The sequence below is a fragment of the Salvelinus sp. IW2-2015 genome, unplaced genomic scaffold (genome assembly GCF_002910315.2).
Source record: "Salvelinus sp. IW2-2015 unplaced genomic scaffold, ASM291031v2 Un_scaffold1789, whole genome shotgun sequence".
NCBI lineage: Eukaryota > Metazoa > Chordata > Actinopteri > Salmoniformes > Salmonidae > Salvelinus > Salvelinus sp. IW2-2015.
The window spans coordinates 147,034-158,247 of record NW_019943163.1 but is presented as its reverse complement, the minus strand read 5'-3'; the positions used below and the strand labels follow the sequence as shown (position 1 = coordinate 158,247).

The 11,214-nt window shown below is 44.9% G+C and overlaps 2 protein-coding genes across 2 annotated transcripts in view; both read right to left on the bottom strand.

Moving 5' to 3' along the window:
* The window catches only part of LOC112071972 (uncharacterized), a 14,103-nt gene extending 10,075 nt beyond the window's left edge, over nucleotides 1-4,028 (bottom strand). Inside the window, exons 1-2 of the mRNA XM_024139379.2 lie at nucleotides 3,883-4,028; nucleotides 2,783-3,214 (exon numbers count right to left, since the gene is read on the bottom strand). Of these exons, the coding sequence (XP_023995147.1) occupies nucleotides 2,783-3,214; nucleotides 3,883-3,939 (489 nt within the window). The 5' untranslated portion in view covers nucleotides 3,940-4,028. The remainder of the gene's footprint in view (nucleotides 1-2,782; nucleotides 3,215-3,882) is intronic.
* Nucleotides 4,029-4,400: 372 nt separating this feature from the next.
* The window catches only part of isca1 (iron-sulfur cluster assembly 1), an 8,809-nt gene continuing 1,995 nt past the window's right edge, over nucleotides 4,401-11,214 (bottom strand). The window contains exons 2-4 of the mRNA XM_024139378.2: nucleotides 8,772-8,825; nucleotides 8,381-8,486; nucleotides 4,401-6,539 (exon numbers count right to left, since the gene is read on the bottom strand). Of these exons, the coding sequence (XP_023995146.1) occupies nucleotides 6,391-6,539; nucleotides 8,381-8,486; nucleotides 8,772-8,825 (309 nt within the window). The 3' untranslated portion in view covers nucleotides 4,401-6,390. The remainder of the gene's footprint in view (nucleotides 6,540-8,380; nucleotides 8,487-8,771; nucleotides 8,826-11,214) is intronic.

Here is an 11,214-nt window from a genome sequence, read left to right as displayed (position 1 = left end):
GCCCAGGAGTTAAGGGTACCAGGTTATAGCCCAGGAGTTAAGGGTACCAGGTTATAGCCCAGGAGTTAAGGGCACCAGGTTATAGCCCAGGAGTTGATCTGGTAAAAGAGGTGAAGGAGGAGCATGGAACAGTAATCCGCTCGGTCATGTTGTCAACAAGGCAGCATGGTGCATCGTCCAGAAACATTTTCCATAAAATATGTTACAATTTTCAAAATAGTTTTCATTGGGAAGTCAGATCAAGCCTTTTTTTTAATCAACAGCAATCACAACAACAACAAAAATCCTACTCATTACTCAACGTGATTAACCCACATCACTTTGGTATTGAGCTGACTTCGCCGTCAGCCAAAACGGGGCACCTGGCTCCACGCGGGAAAGGCCTGGGTATTAATCAACACAAACCCAGGGAAGGCCTGGGTATTAATCAACACAAACCCGGGGAAGGCCTGGGTATTAATCAACACAAACCCAGGGAAGGCCTGGGTATTAATCAACACAAACCCGGGGAAGGCCTGGGTATTAATCAACACAAACCCGGGGAAGGCCTGGGTATTAATCAACACAAACCCGAGGAAGGCCTGGGTATTAATCAACACAAACCCGGGGAAGGCCTGGGTATTAATCAACACAAACCCGGGGAAGGTCTGGGTATTAATCAACACAAACCCAGGGAAGGCCTGGGTATTAATCAACACAAACCCGGGGAAGGTCTGGGTATTAATCAACACAAACCCGGGGAAGGCCTGGGTATTAATCAACGCTTAAGCCGGTCGCATGCTCATTGGCGACCCGTCATTCAGTTTTGAGCCCCACATTGTTTGCTAAATAAAAATAAAATACATTTTTGTGGGGGCGGTTGCCTGTTTTGCATGTTATTTTGGCATTAATACTTGTCAGTTAGCAAACAATGTAAAAAATTAAATAAATGTATTTAGTTAATAAAGCCTCCATACAAACATGGTCTCTTCATTGCTTTCTTGAGTAACACTAAAATGCAGGTGTTTCAGCCTAGCTCAGTGCTTTCTGTGGTGGTGGGGCAGCCAGTGGAAAATAAAGTGTAGGGGTTGGTAATGTTCTCTAGTTGCGTCGTGATTGGCTCAGTGTTCTGTCACTCATGGGGACACTACGTCACTGCCAAGTCTAAGGGTAGAGCTTCTAAAATTCAAGCACATTGGGTGCTGCCATAGACTTACATTAGAAGTGCCCATCAAAGAAAGCTCAAGGTCATTGGCAACAGATAAAATGAGGTCAAATCACGTTATATCTACGGTAGCTTTGATTGGACTGATCATGTCAACTTTTATACTTCAAAATCTTAGCTAGCAGTCATCATCATGAATCAAGTCGACAATCTACTGGCAAATCCTTTTTAATCCTTGTCATATGAAGAGAAATAATAAAGAGAAATTACAGATAAAACGTATCGGTGCTCATCGGCCATTGGACATAAACATTACACAAGCTGGAAATCACAAATTCAACAATGAGTGGTTTGGAAGGAAACAGTGGCTAACTGCAAGCATTGCAAAGCAATCACTAGCCTGCTATTCAGCCTGCCCTTTTCTAGAGCTACGACCTGAAATTCACTGACATCATGATTCGACCTTGTTGTGTAGTAAGCTGGTAGTAGCCCATTTGCCTCACCCTAATAATTTGGTCAATTTACACCTCTTAAATGTAGCCTACTGTTCTGACTTGGTGGTGCACATGTAGCCTATAGCCTATAGCCTATCGAATATTGTAAGAGCTTTCATGGTTTGCTTATATGCCCCCTTTATTTATCCTACGGTTCTGACTTGGTGTACAGGGAGAACACTAAGAATTCTGTCGTTGTACATGAACGAATAGTTATATTGACTACGTCCTTCCTAGCTCGCTCATTAATGTCTTAATCGAAATTACGGATTGCCTCTTATCTGCTTGTCGTTCCCTTATGCCATAGTTTGTACATCTCAATTGTCAAAAACACTCAGCCATATATTTTTTTTTAAAGGCAGTAAATGAGGCTGAATTAACTGTTTCGCTGCCAGATAAGGTTCCACTGATAGCCAGGTGTAGCAGAGGTAAGGTGTTGGGACTCTGCTGTTGGGACAGCTTTATGTTGGCCCTAACAGTTTGTGGGCACCGTTTGATACCGTTATAGTGCAATTCATGTATTGCTTAGTGTTGTGTTGTGGCTTTGCTGGCATGCACCCCCCACCAAGATGTACATGTTCAAACTGCCACTGTGTCTGCCTCCCAGTCAAACTGCCACTGTGTCTGCCTCCCAGTCAAACTGCCTCCCAGTCAAACTGCCTCCCAGTCAAACTGCCACTGTGTCTGCCTCCCAGTCAAACTGCCTCCCAGTCAAACTGCCTCCTAGTCAACAGTTTGCGCATACATGATGACATTTTGGTGTTTGGCCATTTTTCTTTTTTTGTTCACCTGTTGTCATTTAACGACTAGTTTTCGTGCACATTTTTTAATTTGAGAAATAAATAAAATTGCGCTACGAAGACCTGCTCGGCAAATGCAAACATTTATTAAAAAATTTCTTGATTTACCTTTAGACTCATTCAAACTATTTTAAGGAAGTGTATTCTGGATATGTTGTTGCTACGACGTCTCAAGAGGGACAAACAACAATATGGTCTTTTCAGTGATGCGAGGTACAGACCTTCCCTTCGCCTAGTTGAGTTCTGCTAGGAACAAACCCTTAACCTGGGGCAGACTCGGGGCATAAATCAACGCTAACCCGGTTCACCCAGAGCAATTATAGAATCCCCTCATCATTACATACCTCACCCCTCTGGAACAGATCCCTCAACAATGACAGCGAATCACAGCCCTTCGCAGTTTCCCGTGCCGCAAGATAGGGTAGGAAAAACAAATCAGGGGAAACCAGGCTGGGTCTCTCTCTCCCTGGTTGGCTGCTATTGGCGGAGGCGGGAGCAGTGGTGTGTCCCGGGGTGTTGGGGGCAGGCCTAGGGTTAAGGGCTGGGGTGGGGGTTGAGGCGGAGAAGGGCGTGGCTTGTCTCTGGTGGTACCATTTCCGACACTGGGTGTCTGAGAGTCTCATGATGCATTCTGGGAGATGGGCCTTGGAGCGGGTGGTGGCGGTCGTTTCTCGAACCGCGGGGAGGGTGAAGGAGGGGAGGAGGCTGACGTTACGGGTGAGGGGCCCATTAGGGGGTGTGGTTCTCACAGCCAGTTGGGTCAGCAGCTCAGAGATCTGAAACAGGGGAATATTCATTAGATTCCTCTGCAAAACGTTTTGCAAGAGACTGTATACGGTTTATTCCAGGAAGCAAACGACGTGAAACGGAGAGGGACCTACGCGGATGTTTCCATTAGAAACTCATGTTGTTTTCATTGAAAAACATTTTCCATTTGGAGTAAACAGTTTATATTGGAAAAATGTTGCGCTAGACCAAACGTTTTACAATGGAATTTACTAATGAATAACCACAGGGTTGTTTTCATTAGTGGAAACCTCAGTGAAACGTTTGGCAACGGAAAACAATGTTTGGTCCCGTTTGGTTGCTGCTAAATACACCCCAGGATGAGCCATGATGATGGAACACGTAAACCCTGGACTGTTTTACCGTCTCAATTAATGAACGGTCAAGTTCCTCCAGAAGCAACATCTGACAACTCCTGTATAGGTTAACATCAGCTAACCACACGGTACGATATAGCAAGCGGATGCCCGACTGCGGTCGATGATGTGGCACACAAATATTGTTTGACGCAATACAAAGCCTGTTCATCTAGTCAACCAGGAACTTGACTATTTTTTCATGCCGCGTCATGATTTGACCTTGGTTTTTTTTTATTTATTTTTTATTCCTGAGTTTCCAGTTGAATAAATTACATTGACATAAATCCATGGTTACCTACCTTAAACCCATACGAATCTCTGTGTTCACGCCCTCTCTTCCTCCGTCGCTTTCCCATGATTCATCTCAGTAGTGACTCGGCGGGAACATTTAAAAACATCCCGTACAGTAAACCCACTGACTCCGCTAACGGTACTGCAGGTGATGTCATAATAACAAGAACAGGAAGCGTCACTTCTGATGTAATAGTGGCCTGAAGGGACGACGTCCTTTGGGATCAGAAAAGGGACAGTTGATTGATTCTAGTCAGTCTGTCCATCTACCTCGACTAGTGGATACATTACAGTGACAGATACTTGAATAATTGGCTAGAAATCCTTGTTTCGTAACATTTCCAGAGGACAAAAAAAAAATCTAGCTAACTATCAGTCACTTCACAACAGAAATCTAACCAAAACTTAKAAATAAAATCACTCTTCACAACAGAAATGATCATTCGCTTCACAACACAACCCTTAATTATCCATTCAAATGTTTTACTGAGACAGAAACAGTAGAAATGACAAGGAGACTAATCCACAGATTTAAATTATATTTATTCTAGTCGACGCGTCACCAACTGTACACTAGTTACATATCTGTAGTATTCACAGCACAAAGCCTATATAGCAATACACTGAGTGGACAAAACATTAAGGACACCTGCTCTTTCCATGACCGACTGACCAGGTAAATCCAGGTGAAAGTTATGATCGCTTATTGACGTCACCTGTTAAATCCACTTCAAATCAGTGTAGATGAAGGGGAGACAGGTTAAAMAAGGATTTTTAAGCATTGAGACGGTGAAACAGCAACACAAAATATTTAAGCGCCTTTGAACGGAATATGGTAGTAGGTGCCAGGCGCACCGGTTTGTGTCAAGAAGTGTAACGCTGCTGGGTTTTTCCACACTCAACAGTTTCCCGTGCGTATCAAGAATGGTCCACCACCCAAAGGACATCCAGCCAACTTGATACAACTGTTGGAAGCATTGAAGTCAACATAGGCCAGCATCCATGTGGAACGCTTTGGACAACTTGTAGAGTTCATGTCCCGACGAATTGAGACTGTTCTGGGGCCAAAAGGGGGTGCAGCTCAATATTAGGAAGGTGTTCCTAATGTTTTGTTCATTATTTATAGGCCTATACACACATATATATATATATATATATATATATATATATATATATATATATATATATATACACACACCACCAGTCAAAAATCTTAGAACACCTACTCATTCAAGGGTTTTTCTTTATTTTTACTATTTTCTACCTTGTAGAATAATAGTGAAGACATCAACACTATGAAATAACACATATGGAATCATGTAGTAACCAAAAAAAAGTGTTAAACAAATCTCAAATATAAAATATATTTTGATTCTTCAAAATAGCCACCCTTTGCCTTGATGACAGCTTTGCACACTCTTGGCACCGCTGAGCCACTTGGGAGACCCCAGCCAATGAAGAAAATTGACTACTTTAAAATTGAGATAGCATGGGCAGCACTATTGAGGCACTCACAGACCTCCAGCCCTCTCTTAGGAAACCATGTCATGCTGCTTCCTCGACTTGTCTACAGTCGGTGACTTTAGCATTACCCATCAAACACGTCATGTGACTATATTCAAACTACAGGTACCTACCAAAATAATGGAAACACTGGCGTAAATTAGGGATACAAAGTAAATTGAAAGCAGGTGCTCCCACACAGGTTTGGTTCCTGAGTTAATTCAGGAATTAACATCCCATCATGCTTAGGGGTATGTATACAAATTTTGGGTGGGCCATTAGTTTCCTGCCCTGTGGATGGCAGTGGTCACTGAATGGTTTAATGAGCATGAAAACGACGTAAACCATAAGCCATGGCCGTCTCAGTCACCAGATCTCAACCCAATTGAACACTTTACGGGGAGATTCTGGAGTAGCGCCTGAGACYGCGTTTTCCACCACCGCCCACAAAACACCAAAACGATGGAATTTCTCGTGGAAGAACGGTCTCCTCATCCCTCCAATAGAGTTCCAGACACTTGTAGAATTCATGCCAAGATGCACTGAAGCTGTTCTGATTGGTGGAGGCCCAACGCCCTATTGAGACACTTTATATGTTGGTGTTTCCTTTACTTTGGCAGCTCTCCAAGTCTCTCAGGTACTGTTTCTATGGTTACTGCCAGAACCACATGCATGTCTATGTAACAAGATTTCAGGGGGCTCAGCATGTCACAGCCCAGTGTTTAGATATTAGCCCTACGGTACACCATCACAAGACCCACAGCAACACAACTCATTCTGTAGCAGCACAGAAACATCCCATGTCTGTCTCAGAGAACTTCACATCACGTCTCACTCCTTCTGTCACGTTGTGTCCATCAGGCCTTTATTCACAGGCCTCCAGGAAGGGAAGGGAAGTGTGAGAGGGTTGGGAGATGTGTGTGTGTGTGTGGGGGGTTTATGGGTGGTAAGTATGGGTGCGAGGATGACGTTTTGGCTGTGTAGGGAGGCCAGGTCCCCAGCAGGAAGCCCTCTCACATGTTAAAGCTCTCTCCACAGCCGCAGGTGCCCTTGATGTTGGGGTTGTTGAAGACAAACTCACTGGACAGCTTGGACTCCACGAAGTCCATCTCGGTCCCCAGCAGAGTGAGCTGGGCCTTCTTCTCTATAAATACACGCACACCTGCAGGAGAGGACTAATAATTATTAGGGCTGTCAAAGTTAAATGTGTGACATTATTAAATGCTGTAAGTTATTTTCGGCGCCGTTAATCCGTATCTCCATTTCTTCACTGCATGGACCCTTAAGAGCACCCGTTTCCTCAAAGACCTTTTTAAATGCAACACACTCTGCTGTGCCTGTCCCAAGGTTTCCGTTAGGGAAATGTGGCGCCGGACATGAGGCCTCCTGCAACCTGAATCAAGGGAGGGGAGGTCCTGAACATTGATCAGAGGGAGGAGGAGAGGCTCCTGAAACCATTGATCAGAGAGGGAGGAGGCCTCCTGAACCATTGATCAGAGGGAGGAGAGGGCCTCCTGAACCATTGATCAGAGGAGGGAGGCCTCCTGAAACATTGATCAGAGGGAGGGAGGCCTCCTGAAACACTGATCAGAGGGAGGAGCCTCCTGAAACACTGATCAGAGGGAGGAGAGCCTCCTGGCAACACTGATTCAGAGGAGGAGAGGCCTCCTGAACCATTGACAGAGGGAGGGGAGGCCTCCTGAACATTGATCAGAGAGGAGAGCCTCCTGAACCATTGATCAGAGGGAGGAGAGGCCTCCTGAACCATTGATCAGAGGGAGGAGAGGCCTCCTGAACCATTGATCAGAGGGAGGAGAGGCTCCTGAACCATTGATCAGAGGGAGGGAGCCTCCTGAACCATTGATCAGAGGGAGGAGAGGCCTCCTAAACCATTGATCAGAGGGAGGAGAGGCCTCCTAAACCATTGATCAGAGAGAGGAGGCCTCCTGAACCATTGATCAGAGGGAGGAGGCCTCCTGAACCATTGATCAGAGGAGGAGCCTCCTGAACCATGATCAGAGGAGGAGAGCCTCCTGAACCATTGATCAGAGGGGAGAGGCCCTCGAACCATTGATCAGAGGAGGAGAGGCCTCCTGAACCATTGATCAGAGGGAGGAGAGGCCTCCTGAACCATTGATCGAGGGAGGAGAGGCCTCCTGAACCATTATCAGAGGGAGGAGAGGCCTCCTGAACCATTGATCAGAGGGAGGAGAGGCCTCCTGAACCATTGATCAGAGGGAGGAGAGGCCTCCTGAACCATGGATCAGAGGGAGGAGAGGCCTCCTGAACCATGGATCAGAGGGAGGAGAGGCCTCCTGAAACCATGGATCAGAGGAGGAGAGGGCCTCCTGAACCATTGATCAGAGGGAGGGGAGGCCTCCGAAACATGATCAGAGGGAGAGAGCCTCCTGAAAACATGGAATCAGGAGTTGGAGAGGGAGGCCTCCTGAACCATTGATCAGAGGGAGGGAGAGCTCCTGAACCAGTGATCAGAGGGAGGAGAGGCCTCCTGAACCATTGATCAGAGGGAGGAGAGGCCTCCTGAACCATTGATCAGAGGGAGGAGAGGCCTCCTGAACCATTGGAGCATTAACAGCAGATTGTTAGTGACTTGTGCGGTTTATGGTGAAAATGTATTAAAAAACACAATACAGATGATTTGGTTTCCATCCCTTACAATCAAAGCCTAGTTCGTCTGTAACTCAATACACTGATTTTTAAAATGGAAAAATATTTTACAGCAACATTAGGCACACACTGAGACATTGTAACGTTACAGTAAAACCACAACTCAGAACTTTACAGCAATAATAATAAATCACTTATCATGTTAAGGAGAACATTTCAACATAATGTTGGGGATTTCATTTAGATTGTAGATGAAATACTACATCTGACAAAATGAGGATAACTCAACAACATTCATGTTATCTAAAGTGGTCCAACGAGGATGTAAGTCTAAACGTTAGGATAACGTCATTTAGGATAATGGTGTTTGCTCACCGTCCTGCAGCACCTCCTCATCAGCCTGATCCTTCTGCTTGGTGAAGTCCAGAGTGTAGGTCATACCGTTACAGCCCCGCGTCCTCACACCCACCTTCAGACCAAGCTAGACACAACACAACCACCATCATACCACTACCCATAACCCCTCACACCCACCTTCAGACCAAGCTAGACAAAACACAACCACCATCATACCACTACCCATAACCCCTCACACCCACCTTCAGACCAAGCTAGACACAACACAACCACCATCATACCACTACCCATAACCCCTAACACCACCTTCAGACCAATGTGGACACAGTGCTAGGCCGGAACAAAAGCGTGCTCTCAAAGACGTCTCCAGGAGCAGAGATGGAGACTCCTGGGTAGGAGGGATACTCACGTATTCTGGTTTATCCTCCAGTAAGCTCCTGATCCTATTCACAGCAGATGGAGTCTGGAAGAGAGACCAGAGGGGTTGACCACACAGTATCATACGCACAATCATCCTACGGCAACTCTAGGAATCTCTGATACCAGATATAAATATGACTATTCGGAGACTTCAAATCCTTGCATCCCATTGTAGTATCGTCACACCAACACCACTGTCACACCAACAACACAGAACAAAAATATACAATGTGACATGCAACAAATTCATTGATTTGACTGAGTTACAGTTCATAAGGAAATCTGTCAATTTAAATAAATAAATAAGGCCCTAATCGATGTATTTAACATGACTGGGAATACAGACATGCATCTGTTGGTCACAGATACCTTTAAAAAAAAATTAAGGGGCTTGGATCAGAAAACCATTCAGTATCTGGTGTGACCACCATTTGCCTCATCCAGCGCGACATCTCCTTCACACAGAGGGCCTTGCGTTATCATGCTGAAACATGAGTTGATGGCGGTGGCTGAATGGCACGGCAACGGGCCTCAGGACATCGTCACGGTATCTCTGTGCATTCAAATTGCCTTCGATGAAATGCAATTGTGTTGGTTGTCCGTAGCTTATGCCTGCTCAAAACATAACCCCACAATGGGGCACTCTGTTCACATCAGCAAACCACTCGCCCACATGATGCCATACACATCTGCAATCTGCCCGGTCCAGTTGAAACCGGGATTCATCCGTGAAGAGTACACTTCTCCAGCGTGTCAGTGGCCATCGAAGGTGAGCATTTCCCCACTGAAGTCGGTTACGAAGCTGAACTGCAGTCAGGTTAAGACCCTGGTGAGGACAACGAGCATGCAAATGAGCTTCCCTGAGACAGTTTCTGACCGCTCAAGACGGTATCGGAGACTATCTAGGGGTAGAATGGTCACTGCAGATGATCCGGCGTGAAGCCAAGCACACTTGGATGTGGACGGTCTCTGGGTACTGGTGGTGACCGACTTTTAGATGTGGATCTCTGGAGCGCAGGTTTTGAGGATCAGGCTGGAACGACTGGCGCCAAAATTTCATCATCTCTAAAGAAAACGGACCGGTTGGGAAACTAGAGTGCGACTTTATTGCGTAGGAAGAATAACATCTAACATCATTTTCTGGCTACAATTCTGGGTGGACATTCCAGCAGGCCAATTGCACACTCCCTCAACTTCAGACATATGCGGCATTGTGTTGTGGGAAAAAAAGGAGACCCAGCACAAGGTGCACTGTGTAATGATCATGCCCTTCAATCATCTTTTCTTGATTATGCAACACACCTGTGAGGTGGATGATTATCTTGGCAAAGGGGAAATGCTCTACAACATATGTAACACCACTATAACAAGGGAATGTAACTACAAACTAACTGTGCAGCAACAATTTTGCTAGAAAAATAAGCCCTTTTTTTATCTTTTGTTGTACTATTTTGATTCAGAGTTTTAAGTAAAGGGAAAGCTAACATCGCTGGGGATCTTTTTGTAGATCCATAGAACTCACATGAAACCAACAAGACTACAAACATCTATGGACAAGGAATGCAGTTAATGCTTCATACTTCCATTACTGTTTAACCCCACTAGATTATAATATGTTTATTCATATCAAAACAGTAGTAACGAGCCATAGAGAGGACCAGCACTACCCACTTTATAAGATTAAGAGCCAAAGCAAAAGGGAGAACGATAACTCAAGAAACAATCTCCTAACTCAGCCAGGGCCCCTACCGCACTAATCAGAATTAGAATCCAAAAGGGGAGAAGACAAACTTAGATATCGTACTACCCTTAAAGACGAGAAATGACCCCCACCACTTACCACCCTTACATCATACTTAGAGCCACAGGAGAGACTGACAAATCTAAACGCCCACCAATTTCTAAAACCACTATAAACAGCTTTATGGTTCCATATATAGGTTCTTTATTAGAAGTGAAGTTGAAGAAGAGGGACCAGGAAGACCAATACTTATAAAGGGGCCTATACGTTACTATAGTAGAGGAGGACAGAAAACAGTAGGCTACCTAAAACGGTTTATTACATATATGAGAGAGGACGCAGAAACAGTAAGGCCTATAACTTTACTAGTAGTAGAGATTAAGGCAGAAACAGAGGGCCTAAACGTTACTAGTAGTAGAAAGGACCAGAACAGTAGCGCGCAGTAACGACGGTTAACTAGTCATAAATATAGAACCAGAAGAAAAAAAGAGGACCAGGAACGTAGGATCCTATAACTGCTTATATAGTAGTGAGACAGAAAAAACGTGAGGCCCTATAAAACTGTTTAATAGTAGTATCAACGAGGAGACCAGAAACAGGTAGGGCCCTAATAACAGTTACACAAAACAAACCAAACAATCCTAATTTCTTTCTAATGACATTTTAGGATGGTTAGCCTGAAGCAAGAAGT